At 38.5% G+C, this 25,328-nt stretch overlaps 1 protein-coding gene and 1 pseudogene across 1 annotated transcript; one reads left to right on the top strand and one right to left on the bottom strand.

Annotated features, from left to right (window-relative positions):
• Window positions 1–346: 346 nt before the first annotated feature.
• C1H3orf33 (chromosome 1 C3orf33 homolog) lies at window positions 347–24,628 on the bottom strand. Its single transcript, XM_068983093.1, has 5 exons — window positions 24,515–24,628; window positions 22,594–22,653; window positions 19,150–19,297; window positions 3,801–3,961; window positions 347–1,307 (listed from the first exon to the last, which is right to left on the bottom strand). Exons 1-5 carry the CDS (start codon window positions 24,626–24,628, stop codon window positions 906–908), a joined length of 885 nt encoding a protein of 294 aa, XP_068839194.1. The 3' UTR covers window positions 347–905.
• LOC138091316 (ubiquitin-conjugating enzyme E2 variant 1 pseudogene) lies at window positions 4,855–6,409 on the top strand (annotated as a pseudogene).
• Window positions 24,629–25,328: the final 700 nt, after the last annotated feature.

Raw genomic sequence — 25,328 nt, 5'->3', positions numbered from 1 at the left:
AAGAGAATTCAAGTCCTCGGGGTCTCGACAATGTCAGAAGGCATCCTTGGTCTTTCCCATCTCTGTGCCGCCATCCTCAGCACATTTGTGCTTTTATTCTCAGGATTGGGCCCCTCATCTAACAACAGGTGGAAATAAGCCACTTTTTATTACTAGAAATGGTCTAAGTGAACTTCTCTTGTGGCTCTGCCCCAAATTCACAAGCAATTAGAGAGCAGTGGAGAAGAGCAGCCTCAGACATGCTGCCTAAAGAGTTCCTTTATTATAAGTAATCAAAGTTGATAAAAATGGCAAAATAAACAAATACTGTCTTTCAACAAAAGCTAAACATGGCTGCCCCAAATGACTAAAATAATACAACGGCCAATAGTTACACTTTCTCTTCATATACTATCATTATATGTATACCTTCTTCAACCTGATACAAATTTTTTTTGGACTCCGTTGGGTCATCATCGCTGCTCAGGCTTTTCTCTATGTGTAGTTTGTGGGATTCTCATTGTGGTAGCTTCTTCTGTTGTGGAGCACAGGCTGTCGGGCGCAGGGATTCAGCAGTTGCAGCGCATGGGCTTTAGAGTACAGGCTCAGTAGTTGTGCTGGACAGGCTTAGTTGTCTTCTGCGTTGATAGGTGGATTCTTTACCACTGAGCCAGTAGGGAAGCCCAACCTGTAACTTTTATGGAGTATTTCATTCTTCTTAAAACCATACTATATTAATCACAATTTATTTATATTACTCTGATATTACATGTACAAAGAATCATCTCTTAAATACTTAAATACCATTAGAATGCAACTTTGATCTTCTGGGGAAATTTCCCATTTCAACTCAATGAAAAATATCCATTATAATTACACATTTTATTCTTTTTGGAGTAGGTCACCTCCAGACCCCTTGGAATATTTCATTTTTTTCTACGAAAGTGTATGCGACTCATAAGTTCTCTGAACTTCAGTACTAAGGAGTAGTTATTCATGTTCTCTTTCCATGTTTCATAAGACCTTTTAAATCTGTCATAATAACTTTCTCTTTTCAAGTTGGAATCTGATCCATTTTTTTTTAAATAACTGTCTTTTTTCCATATTTCTCTCCAGGAGCCTTTTAGTTTTTCCAAGTAACTTTCTTTTTCAGAGTCTTCCTTCCATATTCCTTCTCCTTTTCTTAAGGCTGTTAATTCAGCTTTAAGTAAATTTCTGTGAATTCTCCAATAGATTTTAGAATCATGACTTAACCCCTTAACAAGAACAGTTTTGCCAAGACCTCTTCTCAGGATTTCTTCATTCAGACTCACACTAAAAAATCTACCCTTGAATAAAAAATAACACAAATCAATTATTTAATAAAATTACTAATATACCCATAATACCTTATTTACTTCAAAATCAGTCAATCTGCAATTTGAGTCCTCCAGAGAAAAGTCAAAAATTTAAATGATGGGACTTGCATGGTGGTACAAAGGTTAAGAATCCGTGCTTCCACTGCAGGGGGCATAGGTTTGATCCCTGGTTGGGATCAAACATACATATATATGTATGTATATGTATATATTTACACACACACACATACATATACATATATATGCAAAGGGGTCCTTAAGAGCTTAAAACAGCTACTGTTAAATCCAAGAATTTCATTACTAGATGAGACCTTTGCTCAAAGACAACTGACTCTTTTATTACACATAGCTCTCCACAGGCTCACTGGTCACCTAACTCGAAAGTGTGTAGAAGCGATAAACTATGAAAAGAGATTTTTGATTTTTCGGTTGATGTTTGAATAGAGAATGGAGCACACACCAGTTAGGGGAAATGACAGGAAGCCACAGCAAAAGAAATTAACAAAACTAAAAAGTAGACAAATGCAAAATGGACCGAAGCATCACAGAACTGTTAAATTATGTTCAGAATTTCAGTGTTTAGCAAGGCCTGGCATGTAAGAATGTTTTAAAAGGTGGCCCATAAAATAATGAACATAAAGATAGCCCTGGCCCTTGAATCTTCAAACTTCAAGAAATTTTAGTTATATCTCATTGCCCTGTGAAACCAGATAAATGGGAACTTTTTTCCCCTTTACTAATTTACAGTGTAAAAGAGATCCTGCTTAGCTGTTTCCACAGTCCCTCCGGGATTTTAATTTAACAAGATTAATTTTAACAGGTGTTAGTAATTTTATAGCTTCATTAGACAAGTAATTCACAGTTAAAATTTTTTAATGTGAAAACTAAAGGTTTAAAGTAGGAAACATTTTCTAAGATTATCTAAAAGAATAAAGGAAACTTTTGTTTCTTTAAATGCATAACTTTTGGTACATGATGATAAGCAGCTAATAAGTACAGTTTTAAAGGGCATATCATATTTGTCTCAATCTTTTAAATTTAATGAGCTGAACAAAATGAGAATAATTGAAATTCAACCTCACACTACAGAAAAGTTCAACAGAAGTAAATACTGAAATATGCATAAAGTATAGTCTGGTATAAGGTAAAGACAGAAAAGGTTAAGTTCAGGCTCTGGAGCCCCAAGGAGCTGGACTTCAATACCAGCTCTTCCACTTGGTTACTCAGAGTCCCACCTTTATATGGGAATAAAATGATTCCATAGTAGGGTTTGAGGATAAATAATACATACTCTTCAATTTAAAAGAGAAGTTAATATTTGAATAAGGCCTTTGGGATCTTTTATATAATTTTGTATTATCAACTTAGTTAAATACAGATGCTTCAACCAATCAAGGTTGGATAATTCTTATTTTGAAAGAACTGAATATGACCTGGACATGCAAAAATTAATGGATTTCATTAGGTGTTCTATTAATTCAGAAAGCTTTCAATAATTAAAATGGTTACCATTCTAATCACTTTAATGTGAGATTATTATTTTTCTTCAGATTATTCTCACTTGTAGTATAATAAAGAACTTTAAAAGAAAAACTACCCTTAATGCTGTCATAATAATGTAAATTAAAAAAACAATTCTTAATTCTTTCATATTAACGTTTCATTTTTCCATGTCCTTTTTTCAGTAATCATCCACCAAAAGAAATTTGGAGGAAGGCACAGTGAAGAACTCAAGACAGTAACGGAGCAACAGCAATGAGGCTCTGTGGCATTCCCAGTTACAGAATGGCTATGGTCAATCACAAAAGTAAGGAAATTCGGAAGCAATGACTGACTACTGATCATAAATAGTATTTTTTTTTAAAGTAAATAGTACTTAATAGGTTCCATTTAAATATGTCCAGTAATATTAAATATGCTCAATGCTTTTAGAGTTCAAATACTTACATGTTAAGTCATACTTTTCTACAAGGTATTGGACCAGAATGAGCAATATTTACCTTCAGAAAACATTCTCACTCTTTGCAATTACCAGTTGACACCACACTCAACAAGTGGTTTATAACAAGTGTGATATAATATACTTGTCCATAAATAAATATATAAGATACTGTTTAAATAAGCAATAGCCAGTCATTAATAATTTGAAGTTTTTTACTTTTTCTTAATTTTCTATTTTTCTGTAATAAACGTATAAACATTTTCTATAATAAATTTTATAGAAGAATGTATATATGAAACATGGTTTCTTACACATAATCACTAACAGTAGTAGTTACGAAAGACAAAAGAAAACCAGTTTCATTATATAATCAAGGTTCTAATTAATGATGTGTTTATATATTGGGCTACAGTCCATGGGGTCACAAAGAGATAGACACGACTGAATGACAAACACTTTCACTTTTCATTTATGCATAAATAAGAATAAAATATAGCTAGCTATTTCTTCACACTACTTACCTTATTCACTAAAAGGTAGCAAAAGAGTGCTGAATTCTCCTTTCCAAGAAGTTGGAACCATAGTACTTGGGAAGGTTTTAGCTCTTTTTGTAACCACACCTTCCCAGTTTCAGTAAGTTCTACTCCAGCCAACTTAATCAGCAAAACACCACATGGCTCTTCTAAAAAGGTTAGGTAGAAAAGAGTTTACCTTTAATACCACAATTGCAAAAGCAAATTCCAAAGTCATTTGTGCGCCAAAATACAACTGGATATGTTACTTATAAATACCCAGACTCTCTAGATGTAGATCTATTTCTTGCTATAGTCAACTTGTTTTTTAAAACAATGCAAGTAGGTAACAGATGGAATAATTTAAAAAACTAATTTCAGTAAGATCCAGAACAGGATGTGGGGTTTAACCAACTTACCTTTTAAAAAAAAAATCTTCTAGATTTATTTCTATGTACACATACACATAATGCTACAAGTCATGTCATTCAATAATATAGGCTCCTCAGTTCAGCTCAGTCACTCAGTTGTGTCCGACTCTTTGCGACCCCATGGGCTGCAGCACGCCAGGCCTCCCTGTCCATCACCAACTCCCGGAGTTCACTCAGACTCACGTCCATGGAGTCAGTGATGCCATCCAGCCATCTCATCCTCTGTCATTCTCTTCTCCTCCTGCCCCCAATCCCTCCCAGCATCACAGTCTTTTCCAATGAGTCAACTCTTCGCATGTGGTGGCCAAAGTACTGGAGTTTCAGCTTTAGCATCATTCCTTCCAAAGAACACCCAGGACCTGTCTCCTTTAGAATGGACTGATTGGATCTCCCTGCAGTCCAAGGGACTCTCAAGAGCCTTCTCCAACACCACAGTTCAAACACATCAATTCTTCAGCGCTCAGCCTTCCTAAAACTGTATAAACTGCTTTTTCACTTAATTTACTGAGGCTGTTTTCCCAACTCAATAAATATTAATATCAACATTATTTTTATACAGTTTATAAAACTGATTTCCAGATAGGATTTTATCAATTTATATTCCAAGTAATAAGGTCTATATAGTCAAAGCTATGGTTTTTCTGGTGGTCATGTATGGATGTGAGAGTTGGACCATAAAGAAGGCTGAGTGCTGAAGAATTGATACTTTCAAATTGTGGTGCTAGAGAAGAGTCTCTTGGATAGCAAAGAGATCAAACCAGTCAATCCTAAAGGAAATCAACCCTGAATATTCATTGGAAGGACTGATGCTGAAGCTGAAGCTCCAATATTTTGGCCGCCTGATAAGAAAAGCTGACTCTGGAAAAGACCCTGATGCTGGGAAAGATTGAGGGCAACAGGAGAAGGGGACAGCAGAGGATGAGATGGTTAGACAGAAGCACTGACTCAATGAACATGAATTTGAGCAAACTCTGGGAGATAGTGGAGGACGGAGGAGCCTGACAGACTGAAGCCTGGACTTCAGGGGTCGCAAAGAGCCAGACATGACTGAACAACTGAACTGAACTGAACTGAGAGGAACCTGGCGTACTACAGTACATTAGGGTCACAGAGTCAGACATGACTGAACAACAACATAGCGTTAAGAAAGTTTGTTTGGGCAAACTCTGGACAAAATTTTTACAAATTAAACTTTAATAATAGGATCTTATTTTAGAAAAAGTTTACAACTTTCCAAAAAGGGAAAATGGCTGGCAAAAAAAAAAAACAAAACGTTAATGCTTTTTTTTTTAAAGAAATTATACATTTAACATATATTAAACTCTTATACAAGTATTGATAGTTGAAAGTATAAGGTTTGTCCATTTAATTGCTAGGGAAAAAGTAACACGAGTTCAGAAAGATATCCTAGAAGTTTCTCGTGATATTATTTGATGATAGAAAACCATTTTCTTTAAGGCTTGGGTTTCTTGAAACTTGTCCGAGAGTTTCAGTTAGAGAAGTTTCAAAAGGTGTAAGTAGGAGGATTATGTCCTTAGAAAACTCTGTGATACAGCATATTCACAAATTAGATTAAGGCAGAACACACATAATAAAGATTAGACGAAATCAAATCACTGGTACCTAATGAGTGAAGCAACTCTAAAGATTCTGAGGCCTCTCTTCAGCCCTTTAATGCTACCATCAACACCAATTGTCTTTCAATAAAATATTCTCTAGTCTTTAAGACCAAATTTTTAGGACCAAAAACATGAATCTAATCAACACTATCAACCTTGATTATTAATGTCCTAATTCTTCACTTCAATAAAGGTCATGGGATTCCTTTAAAATTAGCAAAGTCCCCATTAAGCATTTAAATATGATATGGTTGGAGCGACAGCGATGCAAGATGGCAGCCACCAGGGGCTCAGACAATTTATGAAAACTGAATATACAGTCTTGAAACAGAATGTGGACCTAAATACCCAGAAGCATCCCCCCTTTGTAAGATTTGCAACAAAAATTAATATGAATGGAGTTAATAGTTCTAATGGAGTGGTGGACCTAAGAGCCATATCAGTGCTAGCAAAACGGCAGAACTGGTATAGCATCAAAGTTGTCCTGCAAGAGCTTCGGCGCCTAATGATGTCTAAAGAAAATATGAAACTCCCTCAGCCACCTGAAGGACAGTGTTACAGCAAATAATCAAAAAGAAAAACCACAGGCCCTCCCCCGTCCCCATTCGATTTAAGCAGTCTTCATTTTCCACAGTAGTAAATTTTCTAGATTTGTCGTGTAAACCTCAAAGTACTGGAAAGAAAGCTCCCATTCAAAGGCAGTTTATCTTAAAATACTATAAATGATACTAAATTTTTTGTCCATTTGAAATATATAAGTTGTGCTATAACAACAAAAAAAAATATGATATGGTCAATACCAAATTTATGTAAACATTCCAGAAGCTAATCTATTGAATAAGGTAAGTTATATCCATCAAATATTTTTGCCCAAACAGTTGATGTTTCCTTGAAAAAGGAGAGGCTACTTTTAATATTTATGATTTCTAATTTTAGCTTTGTGTGAATCCCTGTCTTTCCAGCTCTTAAATAAATCTTTTACATATATACTTTTAAAAAGCCTAATTCATACTGGATAGGATGACACAATGCAAAGGAGTATAGGGGTACAGCAAAACGGGCTCCAGTGGAGGAGCCCAACAGCACTCCATGAAAAGTGTACAGCTTGGGTTTTGCAGAATGAACAGAGAGAGGCACAGGGAGGAATAGGAAGTGAGCATGTCAAGTAAGGGAAAGACCATGGGCACCTGGAGAAAACTGCAGACATAAGGTGAATACTGACGTACACCACCACTAAGGACTTTGTTACATTTATGTTCTATCAGATGGGTAGGAAACGTCACAACTTAATATTCCTAAGGCTTTTAGAAAGATAGTACTTGATCCCAAAACAACTGATTCATCCCCTAGATTTATAGAATATTAAAAATCAGGAAGTTCCCTGGCGGTTTAGTGGCTAGGATTCTGCACGTTCATTATGGAAGCCTGGGTTCAGTCTCTGGTCTGGGAACTCAGATTCCACAACCTCACGACAGAAATGATAAATGACTGAATAAACAAATATTATAATTGGATTCATGACCAGTGGACAATTGCATGAGATAGGTATATCACATATATCAAAAAGATTATTTTTTGCCATTAGGAATAGGAGAAGCTTTGAAATAATATCACTAGACTGCAGGTTTTCTGACTACCGCAGGCTCACATCCATTGTTTGCAACTGCATCCTGAAACTGCAGCAAAGGAGCAAGCGTCTAGTAACCATCTGCTGAAGAAATGAAGTGTTCCAAGAGTTTCACTTCACAAAAATTTTCAGCTCTGTGTGTGTTTGCCTCATCATATACACCAACGATAAGACCATGGAAGGCAACGATATCACAGAATAGTCATGAGGAAGGAGTCTTGGAAATGTTATGATTCTCTTGTTTGATAGTGGTGGAAACCATTGGCTGAACTGGAAACAGAACACAAGCTCTCTACACCAAACACATTCAACTACACCACACAGACTCTACTCTGATGTATTTATCTGAGCCGAACCATCTGGTTAGAATGGCCTCAATTTGGGGGGGCCTGAATCTTAGCCCTCCTTACAATAAAATCTAAAGTCCATCTCTATCCTATGGACCAGGTAGTAAAAACAGTGAAAGGAACATAAGGAGCTTTCAATTAATAGCTATTCTTAAATGAACAGGATTATGCTCTAACATCTTATTATGTCATTCAAAATAGTGCTTGGAAAGCAACTTCTAGATTCTGTAACAGTTTTATAGGCAAACAGGTTTAACCAATGTAAATGCAAATTGATCTCTTTAACATGAACAATTTGGGGACTTCTCTGGTAAGAACCTGTCTTGCAATGCAGGGGACACAGGTTCGATCCCTGGTCAGGGAACTAAGATCCCACATGACTAAATGGGACAAACTAAGCCTGCATGCCGCAACTAGAGTCCGCATACTGCAACTAAGACTTGACGAGGCAAATAAATAAATATTTTTTTAAATGAACAATTTATGTCAGTTACAAAAAGTATTAACACTATCATTACATTTGTACTGGTTAGCATCTGTCGGTGTGTCTGTCTCTTTAATTTTTGCAACTCTATACACAAAGTTGTGGACTGGGTAGCAAAGAATCTATTTTCTATTTTTAGTTCCATCAACTGTTAGGGAGATGGCTGCATACATGGCCTTTAACTTCTATAGAAAATATTAAAATAAGTAGGGGAAGTAAGTTTCCTTTTAGCTTTAAAATTTTGATTGGACCAAGTTGATAAACATTACTATTTGATGTATATACTAATAATACATTAATAATAATATGTATATGTAACAAAAACAAGACCAGGAGCTGACTGTGGCTCAGATCATGAACTCCTTATTACCAAATTCAGACTGAAATTGAAGAAAGTAGGGAAAACCGCTACACCATTCAGGTAATGACCTAAATCAAATCCCTTATGATTATACAGTGGAAGTGAGAAATAGATTTAAGGGCCTAGATCTGATAGATAGAGTGCCTGGTGAACTATGGAATGAGGTCCGTGACATTGTACAGGAGACAGGGATCAAGACCATCCCCATGGAAAACAAATGCAAAAAAGCAAAATGGCTGTCTGGGGAAGTCTTACAAATAGCTGTGAAAAGAAGAGAAGTGAAAAGCAAAGGAGAAAAGGAAAGATATAAGCATCTGAACGCAGAGTTCCAAAGAATAGCAAGAAGAGATAAGAAAGCCTTCTTCAGCGATCAATGCAAAGAAATAGAGGAAACCAACAAAATGGGAAAGATGAGATCTCTTCAAGAAAATTAGAGATACCAAGGGAACATTTCATGCAAAAATGGGCTCAATAAAGGACAGAAATAGTATGGACCTAACAGAAGCAGAAGATATTAAGAAGAGATGGCAAGAATACACAGAAGAACTGTACAAAAAGGATCTTCACAACCCAGATAATCATGATGGTTTGATCACTCATCTAGAGCCAGACATCCTGGAATGTGAAGTCAAGTGGGCCTTAGAAAGCATCACTACGAACAAAGCTAGTGGAGGTGATGGAATTTTAGTTGAGCTATTTCAAATCCTGAAAAATGATGCTGTGAAAGTGCTGCACTCAATATGCCAGCAAATTTGGAAAACTCAGCAGTGGCCACAGCACTGGAAAAGATCAGTTTGCATTCCAATCCCAAAGAAAGGCAATGCCAAAGAATACTAAAACTACTGCACAATTGCACTCATCTCACACGCTAGTAAAGTAATGCTCAAAATTCTACAAGCCAGGCTTCAGCCATATGTGAACCGTGAACTTCCTGATGTTCCAGCTGGTTTTAGAAAAGGCAGAGGAACCAGAGATCAAATTGCCAACATCCGCTGCATCATGGAAAAAGCAAGAGAGTTCCAGAAAAACATCTATTTCTGTTTTATTGACTATGCTAAAGCCTTTGACTGTGTGGATCACAATAAACTGTGGAAAATTCTGAGAGAGATGGGAATACCAGACCACCTAACCTGCCTCTTGAGAAATCTGTATGCAGGCCAGGAAGCAGCAGTTAGAACTGGACATGGAACAACAGACTGGTTCCAAAGAGGGAAAGGAGTACGTCAAGGCTGTATATTGTCACCCTGCTTATTTAACTTCTATGCAGAGTACATCATGAGAAATGCTGGACTGGAAGAAACACAAGCTGGAGTCAAGATTGCAGGGAGAAATATCAATAACCTCAGATATGCAGATGACACCACCCTTATGGCAGAAAGTGAAGAGGAACTCAAAAGCCTTTTGATGAAAGTGAAAGTGGAGAGTGAAAAAGTTGGCTTAAAGCTCAACATTCAGAAAACTAAGATCATGGCATCTGGTCCCATCACTTCATGGGAAATAGATGGAAAAATAGTGGAAACAGTGTCAGACTTTATTTTTGGGGGCTCCAAAATCACTGCAGATGGTGACTGCAGCCATGAAATTAAAAGACGCTTACTCCTTGGAAGAAAAGTTATGACCAACCTAGATAGCATATTCAAAAGCAGAGACATTCCTTTGCCAACAAAGGTCTGTCTAGTCAAGGCTATGGTTTCTCCAGTGGTCATGTATGGATGTGAGAGTTGGACTGTGAAGAAGGCTGTGCGCCGAAGAATTGATGCTTTTGAACTGTGGTGCTGGAGAAGACTCTTGAGAGTCCGTTGGACTGCAAGGAAACCCAACCATTCCATTCTGAAGGAGATCAGCCCTGGGATTTCTTTGGAAGGAATGATGCTAAAGCTGAAACTCCAGTATTTTGGCCACCTCATGCGAAGAGTTGACTCATTGGAAAAGACTTTGATGCTTGAAGGGATTGGGGGCAGGAGGAGAAGGGGACGACAGAAGAGGAGATGGCTGGATGGCATCACTGACTCAATGGATGCGAGTCTGAGTGAACTCTGGGAGTTGGTGATGGACAGGGAGGCCTGGCGTGCTGCGATTCATGGGGTCGCAAAGAGTCAGACACGACTGAGCGACTGAACTGAACTGATAGCAATTAGAGTGCTGTGGCATTGCACATCTTTCAGGACAGATACTCAGTGAATACCAGTCCTGGAGTTGTGCAGTGTACTACCTGGACAATCAAAAGTGATGGCCTTGCTGTCTAAGCACTAAAAAATCATCACTATTTCCGACAGAAGAGATTTAAATTACTACTGCATTATTACAACAACTGAGAAGTATAAACCATGCTTAGAGCTGAAATGGCCAACAAATAAACATCCCAAGTAATCTTTCTTTAGGGAACAACAGTCATTCAAATTGTGTAAGTTCTGCTTGATTTGTTAAGAAATAAAATCAATCATGTCAGGTGTGCTTGAGGGAAAAAGAAAAATCAATCTTATTCCTTTATAGCCATACATCAATTGAAGAGTGATATTCATTCATCTCAGGGTAAAGAAATAAGAACTTTCTTTGAAACATTAAAATAATATTAAGGAGATCTTTAAATATGATTCAATTAAATCATTTGACAATTTTGCCAAGTCTCTGTCGGCTAAAAATTATTTTTCTAGGGACTGTGAATAATTAGATAAGAAAAGTTCCCTGCCCACTAGGGGCTCATAGTTCAATAGAAGGATATAAACCTAGATACGTAATTACAGGAAAATGTGTTTTAGTACTGTAATTGCAGCATGTATAAATTGCTTGGGGCGTAGGAAAGAAAGAGGCCAGCTCTGCTTGGGAGTTAAGGAGAGCTTCACAAAGGAGCTGACGTTTGAGCCAGATCCTAAAGAATCCACAGACTGGGACTTCCCTGGTGGTCCAGTGGTTGAGACTCCATGCTTGCAGCGGAGGGGTTATAGGTTCAATCCCTGGTTGAGGAACTAAGATAATACATGCCACATAGCAAAGAAAAAGAGAAAAACAAAAAGAATCCACAGGCACTCAGGCACTTGGAAAAGATCTATGCCCAGGGCACGAGAACACATGGAAGCAGCAGGAAGGTCTGTGTGGCTGTGGTCTTTGCTGAGAAGCAGGGAGAAAAGGGAATTGCAGCAGCTAGCTCTGGACTCTGCCCAATTCTCCAACCTCTTTGGTGTCTCTCGTCCCCTTCTTCCCTCTGCTCCAGCCACATGAGCCTTCACATGCCTTGTCAAAAGAGCCGGGCTCAGCCCCATGCATGTTCTTCCTAGCCAGCTCCTTCCCATTCTCCAGGCCTCTTATGAGGCCTTCTCTGACCACCATATATGTGGATTCCCTCTTCATGCAATCTCCAGTAATGCTCATCCTACACCCTGATCCTTTTCTTCATAGCCCTTAGGACAATTTTTCATTGTTTTGGTTGCCCATTTTTTTGTTGTGGAGAATGTTTTCAGCATTAACCTAGATGTTTTATCATCAGTGCTGTATAGATGGAGAACTCTTGAGGCTATTGTAAGAATAAGACTGAAAGCCAGAGCCAGCAGGTTTAAATCCAAAACTTGAGAACACCAGAAAACTCCTGACTCCAGGGAACATTAATCGACAACAGCTCATCCAAAAGCCTCCATACTTACAGCCCAGATTACTGTACCCAGCAAGAATCTCATTCAAATATGAAGGAGAAATCAAAAGCTTTACAGACAAGCAAAAGCTCAGAGAATTCAGCACCACCAAACCAGCTCTTCAATAAATGTTAAAGGATCTTCTCTAGAAAGGAAACAGAGAAAAGGTTTATAATCTCAAACCCCAAACAACAAAGTAAATGGCAATGGGATCATACTTATCAATAATTACCTTAAGTGTAATGGGTTGAGTGCCCCAACCAAAACACAAAGACTGGCTGAATGGATACAAAAACAAGACCTGTATATATGTTGTCTACAAGAGGCCCACCTCAAAACAAGGGACACATACAGACTGAAAGTGAAGGGCTGGAAAAAGATATTTCACACAAATGGAAACCAAAAGAAAGCAGGAGTAGCAATACTCATATCAGATAAAATAGACTTTGAAATAAAGCCTGTGAAAAGAGACAAAGAAGGACACTACATAATGATCAAAGGATCAATCCAAGAAGAAGATATAACAATTATAAAAAAATATGAACCCAAAATAGGAGCACCACAGAATATAAGGCAAATGCTAACAAGTATGAAAGGTGAAATTAACAGTAACACAATACTAGTGGGAGACTTTAATACCCCACTCACACCTAAGGATAGATCAACTAAACAGAAAATTAGCAAGGAAACACAAACTTTAAATGATATAATGGACCAGTTAGACCTAATTGATATCTATAGGACAATTCACCCTAAAACAATGAATTTCACCTTTTTCTCAAGTGCACACGGAACATTCTCCAGGATAGATCACGTTCACGGCCATAAATCTAGCCTGGGTAAATTCAAAAAAGTTGAAATCATCTCAAGCATCTTTTCTGATCACGCAAAGGTCCATTTAGTCAAGGCTATGGCTTTTCCAGTGGTCATGTATGGATGTGAGAGTTGGACTGTGAAGAAAGCTGAGAGCCGAAGAATTGATGCTTTTGAACTGTGGTGTTGGAGAAGACTCTTGAGAGTCCTTTGGACTGCAAGGAAATCCAGCCAGTCCATTCTAAAGGAGATCAGTCCTGGGTGTTCTTTGGAAAGACTGATGCTAAAGCTGAAACTCCAGTACTTTGGCCACCTCATGCAAAGAGTTGACTCACTGGAAAAGGCTCTGATGCTGGGAGGGATTGTGGGCAGGAGGAGAAGGGGATGACAGAGGATGAGATGGCTGGATGGCATCACCAACCCAATCGACGTGAGTTTTGGTGAAATCCGGGAATTGGTGATGGACAGGGAGGCGTGGCGTGCTGCAATTCATGGGGTTGCAAAGAGTCAGACACGACTGAGCGACTGAACTGAACTGAACAGGAAAAAAACTATTAAAAATACAAACATATGGAGGCTAAACAACACATTTCTGAATAACCAACAAATCATAGAAGAAATCAAAAAACAAATCAAAATATGCATAGAAATGAATGAAAATGAAAACACAACAACCCAAAACCTATGGGATTCAGTAAAAGCAGTGCTAAGGTGAAGGTTCATAGCAATACAAGCCTACCTCAAGAAATAGGAGAAAAATCAAATAAATAACCTAACTCTACACCTAAAGCAACTAGAAAAAGAAGAAATGAAGCACTCCAGGGTTAGGGGAAGGAAAGAAATCATAAAAATTAGGGGAGAAATAAATGCAAAATAAACAAAGGAGACCATAGCCAAAATCAACAAAGCTAAAAGCTGGTTCTTTACGAAGATGAATAAAATAGACAAACCATTAGACAGACTAAATAAATTTAAATTAAAAATAAATAAATAAATAAAGGGAGAATAATCAAATCAACAAACTTAGAAATGAAAATGGAGAAATCACAACAGACAACACAGAAATACAAAGGATCATAAGAGACTACTATCAGCAACTATATGCCAATAAAATGGACAACTTGGAAGAAAAGGCCAAAATTCTTAGAAAAGTATAACTTTCCAAAACTGAACCAGCAAGAAATAGAAAATCTTAACAGACCCAACACAGGCACAGAAATCAAAACTGTAATCAGAAATCTTCCAACAAACAAAAGCCCAGGACCAGATGGCTTCACAGCTGAATTCTACCGAAAATTTAGAGAAGAGCTAACACCTATCCTACTCAAACTCTTGCACAAAATTGCAGAGGAAGGTAAACTTCCAAACTCATTCTATAAGGCCACTATCACCCTAATACCAAAACCAGACAAAGAAGCCACACAAAAAAAGAAAACTACAGGCCAATATCAGTGATGAACATAGATGCAAAAATCCTTAGCAAAATTCTAGCAAAAAGAATCCAACAACATATTAAAAAGTCCATACATCATAACCAAGTGGGCTTTATCCCAAGGATGCAAGGATTCTTCAATATTAGCAAATCAATGTGATACACCACATTAACAAATTGAAAGATAAAAACCATATGACTATCTCAATAGATGTAGAGAAAGCCTTTGACAAAATTCAACACCCATTTATGATAAAAAACCCTCCAGAAAGCAGGCAAAGAAGGAACATACCTCAACATAATAAAAGCCATATATAATAAACCCACAGCAAACATTATCCTCAATGGCAACAAATTGAAAACATTTCCCCTAAAGTCAGAAACAAGACAAGGATGCCCACTCTCCCACTACTATTCAACATAGTTTTGGAAGTTTTAGCCACAGCAATCAGAGAAGAAAAGAAATAAAAGGAATCCAGATTGGAAAATAAGAAGTAAAACACTCACTGTTTGCAGATGACATGATCTTCTACATAGAAAACCCTAAAGACTCCACCAGAAAATTACTAGAGCTGATCATTGAATATAGTAAAGTTGCAGGATATAAAATTAACACACAGAAATCCCTTGCATTCCTATACACTAACAATGAGAAAACAGAATGAGAAATTAAGGAAACAATTCCATTCACCATTGCAATGAAAAGAATAAAATACTTAGGAATAAATCTACCTAAAGACACAAAAGACCTATATATAGAAAAATATAAAACAATGCTGAAAGAAACCAAAGATGATACATATAGATGGAGAAATATACCATGTTCATGGATCAGAAGAATCAATATACTAAAAATTAGTATACTACCCAAAGCAATCTATAGATTCAGTGCAATCCCTATCAAGCTACCAAAAGTGTTTTTCAGAGAACTAAAACAAATAATTTCACAATTTGTATGGAAATACAAAAAACCTCGAATAGCCAAAGCAATCTTGAGAAAGAAGAATGGAACTGGAGGAATCAACCTGGTTGACTTCAGGCTACACTACAAAGCCACAGTCATCAAGACAGTATCGCACTGGCACAAAGACAGAAACATGGATCAATGGAACAAAATAGAAAGCCCAGAGATAAATACATGCACCTATGGAGAAATGCAATGCCAAAGAATGCTCAAACTACCACACAATTGCACTCATCTCACATGCTAGTAAAGTAATGCTCAAAATTCTCCAAGCCAGGCTTCAGCAATATGTGAACCATGAACTTCCTGATGTTCAAGCTGGTTTTAGAAAAGGCAGAGGAACCAGAGATCAAACTGCCAACATCCGCTGCATCATGGAAAAAGCAAGAGAGTTCCAGAAAAAAATCTATTTCTGCTTTACTGACTATGCCAAAGCCTTTGACTGTGTGGATCACAATAAACTGTGGAAAATTCTAAGAGAGATCGGAATATCAGACCACCTGACCTGCCTCTTAAGAAACCTATATGCAGGTCAGGAAGCAGCAGTTAGAACTGGACATGGAACAACAGACTGGTTCCAAATAGGGAAAGGAGTACGTCAAGGCTGTATATTGTCACCCTGCTTATTGAACTTCTATGCAGAGTACATCATGAGAAACACTGGACTGGAAGAAACACTGGACTGGAAGAAACACAAGCTGGAATCAAGATTGCCGGGAGAAATATCAATAACCTCAGATATGCAGATGACACCACCCTTAATGGCAGAAAGTGAAGAGGAACTAAAAAGCCTCTTGAAGAAAGTGAAAGAGGAGAGTGAAAAAGTTGGCTTAAAGCTCAACATTCAGAAAACGAAGATCATGGCATCCGGTCCCATCACTTCATGGGAAATAGATGGGGAAACAGTGGAAGCAGTGTCAGACTTTATTTTTGGGGGCTCCAAAATCACTGCAGATGGTGATTGCAGCCATGAAATTAAAAGATGCTTACTCCTCGAAAGAAAAGTTATGACCAACCTAGATAGTATATTCAGAAGCAGAGACATTACTTTGCCAACTAAGGACCGTCTAGTCAAGGCTATGGTTTTTCCAGTGGTCATGTATGGCTGTGAGATTTGGACTGTGAAAAAGGCTGAGCACCGAAGAATTGATGCTTTTGAACTGTGGTGTTGGAGAAGACTCTTGAGAGTCTCTTGGACTGCAAGGAGATCCAACCAGTCCATTCTGAAGGAGACCAACCCTGGGATTTCTTTGGAAGGAATGATGCTAACGCTGAAACTCCAGTACTTTGGCCACCTCATGCAAAGAGCTGACTCATTGGAAAAGACTCTGATGCTGGGAGGGATTGGGGGCAGGAGGAGAAGGGGATGACAGAGGATGAGATGGCTGGATGGCATCACTGACTCGATGGATGCGAGTCTGAGTGAACTCTGGGAGTTGGTGATGGACAGGGAGGCCTGGCATGCTGCGATTCATGGGGTCACAAAGAGTCGGACATGACTGAGCGACTGAACTGAACTGATGGACACCTTATCTTTGACAAAGAAGGCAAGAATATACAATGGAGAAAAGACAATCTCTTTAACAAGTTGTGCTGGGAAAACTGGTCAGCCACTGGTAAAAGAATGAAACTAGAACACTTTCTAACACCATACACAAAAATAAACTCAAAATGGATTAAAGATCTAAATGTAAGACCAGAAACTATAAAACTCCTAGAGGAAAACATAGGCAAAACACTCTCCAACATAAATCACAGCAGGATCCTCCTACCTCCCAGAGTAATGGAAATAAAAGCAAAAACAAACAAATGGGACTTAATTAAACTTAAAAGCTTTTGCACAATGAAGGAAACCATATGCAAGGTTTAAAGACAGACTTCAGAATGGGAGAAAATAATAACAAATGAAGCAACTGACAAAGAATTAACCTCAAAAATATACAAGCAACTCCTGCAGTTCAATTCCAGAAAAATAACTGACTTTATCAAAAAATGGGCCAAAGAACTAAACAGACATTTCTCCAAAGACATACAGATGGCTAACAAACACATGAAAAAATGCTCAACATCACTCAGTATCAGAGAAATGCAAATCAAAACCACAATGAGGCGCCGTCTCACACCGGTCAGGATGGCTGCTATCAAAATGTCTACAAACAATAAATGCTGGAGAGGGTGTGGAGAAAAAGGAACCCTCTTATACTGTTGGTAGGAATGAAAATTAGTACAACCACTATGAAGAACAGTGTGGAGATTCCTTAAAACACTGGAAATAGAACTGTCATACGACCCAGCAATCCCACTGCTGGGCATACACACCAAGGAAACCAGAATTGAAAGAAACACGTGTACCCCAATGTTCATTGCAGCACTGTTTACAATAGCCAGGACATGGAAGCAACCTAGATGTCCATCAGCAGACGAATGGATAAGAAAGCTGTGATAAATATAAACAATGGAATATTCAGTTCAGTCCAGTTGCTCAGTTGTGTCCGACTCTTTGCGACCCCCATGAACTGCAGCACGCCAGGCCTCCCTATCCATCACCAACTCCCGGAGTCCACCCAAACCCATGTTCATTGTGTCAGTGATGCCATCCAACCATCTCATCCTCTGTTGATCCCTTCTCCTCCTGCCCTCAATCTTTCCCAGCATCAGGGTCTTTTCAAATAAGTCAGCTCTCCACATCAGGTGGCCAAAGTATTGGAGTTTCAGCTTCAACATCAGTCCCTCCAATGAACACCCAGGACTGACCTCCTTTAGGATGGACTGGTTGGATCTCCTTGCAGTCCAAGGGACTCTCAAGAGTCTTCTCCAACACCACAGTTCAAAAGCATCAATTCTTTGGCTCTCAGCTTTCTTTATAGTCCAACTCTCACACCCATAATGACTACTGGAAAAACCATAGCCTTGACTAGATGGACCTTTGTTGGCAAAGTAATGTCTCTGCTCTTTAATATGCTCTCTAGGTTGGTCATAACTTTCCTTCCAAGGAGCAAGCGTCTTTTAATTTCATGGAATATTACCCAGCTATTAAAAAGAATGTATTTGAATCAGTTCTGATGAGGTGGATGAAACTGGAGCCTATTATACAGAGCGAAGTAAGTCAGAAAGAAAAACACCAATATACCAGTTCAATAGTGTATTGAATACTGTATTGAATTTAGAAAGATGGTAACAATGACACTATATGTGAAATAGTAAAAGAGACACAGATGTACAGAACAGACTTTTAGAATCTGTGGGAATAAGCAAGGGTATGATGATTTGAGAGAACAGCATTGAAACAAATATATTATCATATGTGAAACAGATCGCCAGTCCAAGTCCAATGCATGAGACAGGGTGCTCAGGGCTGGTGCACTGGGATGACCCTGAGGGATGGGATGGGGAGGGAGGTTCAGGATGGGGAACACATGTACACCCATGGCTGATTCATGTGAAATTATGGCAAAAACCACTACAATATTTTAAAAGCCTCCCATTAAAATAAATAAATAAATGATAGTTTGTGTAAATCAAGAGTTTAGACTTTCTCTCATAGACAATGGAGTGTTATTAAAAATTAAAATGACATTTTTTTGCTATTTTAAAAATCACTTCTAATAAAGGAACTTTAGTTATTTAGTGCTATTATTTTTGTGCCTTACTTACTTCTCCATGAAGATATAACAGGTAAAGTAATGGGAATATGTTCAATCTCTAAACCATTCTCAGTTATTCGGTGTAGTCGTCCTCGTAGTTTAACATTCTTTCTTATAAATTCTACTGGAATATCTGAAGAACGTGTGAATTTTGATGTCTGTTGATTTACAAGGAGAAAAGTATAACATTTTATTACTATTTTTATTTTAAAATTAAGCATGTTGTATTCTCTAAACATTTCAAAGAAGACATAATAACCACTGAACATTTTTAATTTGGTTCTTAATTTTATATTAATATTTTTAAAAGACTTAACAGAAGTGTTTATAAGCACATTATTTAGAAACCTTTAGTCACTGTTTTACTATTTGAGACTACTGTATGCTAAGTCACTTCAGTCATGTCTGACTCTGTGCGACCCCATAGACGGCAGCCCACCAGGCTCCCCCGTCCCTGGAATCCTCCAGGCAAGAACACTGGAGTGGGTTGCCATTTCCTTCTCCAATGCATGAAAGGGAAAAGTGAAAGTGAAGTCGCTCAGTCGTGTCCGACCCTCAGTGACCCCATGGACTGCGGCCCACCAGGCTCCTCCATCCATGGGATTTTCAAGAGTGCTGGAGTGGGGTGCCATTGTGACTACTATATAGAGAACATTAAACAAATTCCTCACTTTTAAAAAAGCTTATATCCTTAAAATGTGACACAATTTATCAAGAAGCAGTGAGTATAGATCTGTGTCTGGCACTACAAAATTTGGTTAAATTTACTATCTTACTGGTGAAATTACTATCTCATTCTATAAATGTACTATTTATTCATACTGTTACTCTGGGAGATGGAGAAGGAAATGGCAACCCACTCCAGTATTCTTGCCTGGGAAATGCCACAGATACAGGAGCCTTGCAGGCTACAGTCCATGGGGTCACAAACAGTTGGACACAATTTAGCAACTAAAGAGCAACAGCAGCAACTGCTGAGAGAACCTAGCCAAAATTGAGGCAATTTAAGTTAGACTAATAATCAACAAGTTTTTTTCCCTTATTTTTCAATCTCATAGGAGAAAAACACCCCTCCAAAAAGGCCAACATTAGGAATTTATTTAAATAACTAACACCTTGGAGTTACTCAACATTTTATACCTGCGTCTTTCATATTAACAGTACTATAGAAACAAGCTTAATTCATAAGCATGGCTGGGTGAGAGCCTCATAACAGGCAGAAGGATAAATTAGTAACCAACTTCCTAAGACAGTAAAGTTGGTCTAAACATTAAAAAAATTTTTTTCCAAATAAGAAAAACATTATAGCAGACAAATACAGAATGTGGAACATTAATAATGGGTAAATGACTTGGTTATTCTAAAAAATAAATGGCTTACGGGGGAAAAAAAAAAGGGAGTGGGGGTATAGACTGTTATAAAATAAATGAGACAGATATACAAACAAATACAGTATATGGACCACTCAAATCCTGCTATAAACAGATCACCTATTTTTTTTTTAAAAAGGACACCATTGAGACAATCAAAGAATTCTTAATATTGTCTGGATATTAGATGATGCTAAGAGGTTATTAATTATGTTAGATGTGATAATGTTCTAGGACAGACAGACTGTCAGTCTCCTGACGTAGCATAACAGGAAGCAGCATACTCCATCACCTTCTTGTTCACACTAAATCTACGGAGGAAACACAAATCCAGGCTGTGGGAGATTCTCTAAGACTAACGCAGCCTCTTCAAAATCACAGTGTCATGAGAGACGAAAATTAAAGTGGGCGTAAAAGTCTAGATTGAAGGAGACCAACGAGACATGACAACTAAATACAGTGCACGATCCTTGAATGAAATTCAGACTGGGAGAAAAAACAGCTACAAAGGATATGTTCAGGAGATAAATATGAATGTTGACTGGGTTTCAGAAATTACTACAAAAATGTTAAATTTATTAGATGTAAAAATATTAATGTGATTATGGAGGAACGTATTCCTGCTCTTAGCAAGTACATGACAAAGTCTTTATGGGACTAGTTATAAAATAAGTGAGTCACAGGTAGGAAGAGTACAGCATCGGGAATACAGTCAGTAATCATGCAGAATCTCTGCAGAGTGACAGACTTGTGATCATTTTGAAATGTATACAAACATCAAATCACTATGTTGTGTAACAAGAAGTAACACAGTGTTATAGGTCAATTTTACTTCAAAAACAAACTCATAAAAAAACAGATCAGATGTGCAGTTATGAGAGGTAGGAGATGGAAGGAGGGAGAACTTGGAAGGTACAAACTTCCAGTCATAAGATAAATAAATACTAGGGGTGTAATGTACAACATGAGTAATATAATTAACAATTATTGGAGAAGGAAATGGCAACCCACTCCAGTATTCTTACCTAGAGAATCCCAGGGATGGGGGAGCCTGGTGGGCTGCCGTCTATGGGGTCGCACAGAGTCGGACAAGACTGAAGCGACTCAGCAGCAGTAGCAGCAATGTACAACATGAGTAATATAACTAACAATACTGTATGTTATACATAAAAGTTGTTATACATGAAAGTAAATCCTAAGAGTTCTCATCACAAGGAAAAAAATTGTTTTCTACTAATTTAGTTTTGTATCTATATGAGATGATGGATGTTCATTGAACTTACTGTGGTAATCATTTCCTGAGGTATGTAAGTCAAATCATTATACTGGACACCTTAAGCCTAGGCAGCGCTGTAGGACAATTACATTTCAGCTTTAAAAAAGTGAGTTCAAGGCATTAAAAAAAAAAAAAGAAGAAGGAAAAAAAGACAAAAGTTCTAAAATTGGAGTCTGGATGTAAAGGCAACAGTTGTAAAAAATGTAGTGTGAAAAAAAAATGTAGTGTGGTAACAAAGTGTAGTCGATGATAATACAAAACAATACAGAGATAAGTATAGGAAATGAATGTATACAGAAGCAATATATCTATTCCAGTTCATAACATGACACTGAAATGACATCCTATGACAACAATCAGGTATATTAAAAAGTACTTGTAAATCCTGAATCATCAAATAAATTTCCAAAATGTCTGTTATTAAAATACTTTTGAAAGGGCAAAACTAAATAAGCATAAATTATTTAGTTCAAAGGGACATAATTCAATTTCAATTTAAACCTAAAACCACTACAGAAAACATTTTTGAGGTATTCTTCAACATCTGAAATGCAAATTTAATGATTATTTATTTCAAGCATGAAGAAAAGTCATTATGGAAAGACAGGTTGTACAATTCTTTCCATAAAACCCTGTGGATGTGTTACTTTTAAACCAACATCTTAAAGTACGTTCACTGTTCTAAAATGTTATTTAAAAGCTTCTAATATGAACAACAAAATGACACCCATGTTGAGATAAAAATCATCTGAAGTGAGAGAAATTAACCATCTAGTGCTTATCATAATGTCTTAATTTTTTAACTTACCAGTCGAACACTTCTTAGAAGTAACATTACTCCGGCTATGGCCATTACAGTGCTGATGTTCTTTAGAAAGAGATTTTATGATTAATTCTAATTATTATTCACAATACTGAAAGTACTAAATAGAAGGCAGGAAAAAAAGTCATTCCTTATACCTAACTTCTCAAATAAGGCATATCCTTCAACTAAAGGCCCACTTCTTCCAAAAAAACCAACTGCCCACCAGCCCATTAATCTTCCCCTTTTTCTCCCAGACAATCTGGTACACACAGTAATTATATATATAATACTGTTCGGTTTTCTATTGATTGTATTGCTTTAACCATGAGTCCCTTGAATGAATCAGTCTAATATTAATACTTTTTGTGCAAGGCCCATAGGAACGACATAACTCTAAGTCTGCAGGTGGAATTAAAGTATTTAGTAGAAAACTTTATTACCGATACCATAAAACACAGCACTTGGGAAACAGATGCGGCAAACACTCAGGGAAATCATAGCAATGTTTTTCAAGTGTTTCATTTAAACTGAAATTGATCTAAAGGAGTTTAATTAATAAGGATCCTGCAACTCCCTCACCAACAGTGGTAATCTAACGTGTTTTCCTTCAATAAATACAACTAAGCATGTAAGAGATGAAAATATATACAAGAGTATATTCTGTTATTGGATTATTTGGAATAAAACATCCATGCACTAATTTAAATACTGTTTCCTCTCCCAATCCTGATGAGGTTATTTTTTTATTTGAAATTAACCAATGCATCTCTTCCTGCTTAATTGGAAGAACCAAGGCCTTGTCAATTAACATCCGTGTTTCTGTGTACACATACATACACATATATGTATACAATTCATTAATGTTAAACATATTTATGTAGCACTAAGTGGCAGGCACTGTTCTCAGGACTGAGCTGCAGGTGAGTGAGCTGCAGTCTCAGCACTGAGCTGCAGTCCTGGTGAGTGAAAATAGACATGGTCCTGGCACTTTGGCTGCAAAGTATTTGCAAACCTAATGAGCCTACTCAACTTCCCAGCAGAATTCTTCTATCTGAAAACATTCTCTTCACTTGGCTTCTAGCACACTTGGTTTCCCTGATATTCCTCTTCCCCTCTGTTCCCTCCGAGTCTTTGCTGACCTCCTTTTCACTCTCCAAATTCTAAGTGTTAGAGAGGCCCTCGGGTCTCAGTCCTAGAGCTTTTTCAGGAGCTTTTCTGACTCGCTCGAAAACGTCATCCAAGCTTTGAATACTATGTTTTCTATAATAATACTTAAATACTATAAGGTTTATTTACACTTTAAATACTTAAGGTATTATGCAGCCCACTCCCAGATTCCCGTTCTGATCTCCCTTTAAGACACGTCTCCTGTATCCAGTTGCCTAGAACACCTAAGCTACGTTGGGAAGTCTAATGACCACCTTCAAGTTCACACATCTCCATTAGAAGTCTAATGGGCATCTTCAATTTCACCTTGCAAAAAGCTCTGTAGATTTCCCCAACAAATCATTTATCCTAACTCCTCCATTTCAGCAAATTCCACACCATCCACGAAGCAGGCAGCCCCTTTGATTCTTTGTTACAAAGAAAGAAATCACCACCAGGGCTTAGTCACAATCTTCTCTCCCCTGGTCGCCTGCGATGCCCCTCCTTTTTCAAACTGCCCGCCCCGCCCCAACTGCTCCAATGGCCCCGCTGGCGCCCCGCGCTGGGCTGCAGCTTCCCCTCGGAGGCATCCCGGGGCTCAGCACAGTCAAGGCAGTGATGGGGCCGAGGCAGCCCCGCCAGGCCGCGCGCCCCCGCCGCCCCGCACACACTGCCCGGACCCGGCGGCCCTCCGCCGCTGCCCGGGCCTCCCTCAGGACGCGTCTTCTTCAGCCTGGCGCTGCGCGGCCCGCGCCCACCACCGCCCAGCCCGCAGTACCCGGACGAGGCGCAGGTGGTCGTCGGTCCACTGCGAGATCCGCGCCACCACGTTGGGCGCTGCTCCGTCCCGGTTGGGCGGCGGTGTGGCCGGGGCCGCGGGCTGCCCCGCCATGTTCCCGGCCTCCCGGGAGCGGGCGCCGCCTCCTTGACCGGACGACAGGGGGCGCCGCTCTCCGCGGGCGGACGGACGGCGGGATCCAAGCTCCTGCGGCTAGAGGGGGCGCCGCGCGAGCCGACCTTCGGGTCGGGTTCTCAGCAACCAAGAAGTGGCCGGGGGCGGTCCTCCCGACCCGTTAGGAGACGTCTTTACAGTGATCCTCCAGTATTTACACGAGGTTTTCCCACAGCGCAAGAGATCTCTGTCGTTAGGGGATGCGAGCCGCAGGATTACAGGGCATGCTGATGGAAGATGACCAGTTCAACTCCCTTAACTCAGAGCAGTGTAGGTAGCAAGAAAGAAAATTGAAGTAGACCATTCTTACACCTGCTCCCGAACATATTAAAATGTGTATTCCTTATATTTGAATTATGTTTTCAAGTTGTCACAGTTGCTTCGTAAGCTAAATATCAGATGCTCTAAATCTATGATTAAATGTAGGGAGCTGACCTACTAAACTTACTGTGGTAATCGTTTTGCAATATAGTATGAATATATTAAAGCATTACAGTGTACACTTACAACTAAGAAATGCCGTGTCAATTATATATCGGTAAAAAAAACAGCACAGTTAATGTATTTTACAAATACAAAAAGTCACAGGACAGTGCAAATTATATTTGTGCAAAAAAGTTGTGTCTGAGCCATGAAAAGT

The sequence above is a fragment of the Capricornis sumatraensis genome, chromosome 1 (genome assembly GCF_032405125.1).
Source record: "Capricornis sumatraensis isolate serow.1 chromosome 1, serow.2, whole genome shotgun sequence".
NCBI classification, from domain to species: domain Eukaryota; kingdom Metazoa; phylum Chordata; class Mammalia; order Artiodactyla; family Bovidae; genus Capricornis; species Capricornis sumatraensis.
Note: the sequence above shows the minus strand (reverse complement) of the source record. Positions and strands in the feature narration are given on the sequence as shown.

Coding starts and splice junctions, on each gene's coding strand:
- C1H3orf33 (XM_068983093.1), bottom strand. CDS start 24,628: ATGGCGGGGCAGCCCGCGGCCCCGGCCACACCGCCGCCCAACCGGGAC. Junction 19,298..22,593: donor TTCTAAGAAGTGTTCGACTG/GTAAGTTAAAAA, acceptor GTAAATCAACAG/ACATCAAAATTCACACGTTC. Junction 1,308..3,800: donor GCTACCTTTTAGTGAATAAG/GTAAGTAGTGTG, acceptor TTTTTATTCAAG/GGTAGATTTTTTAGTGTGAG.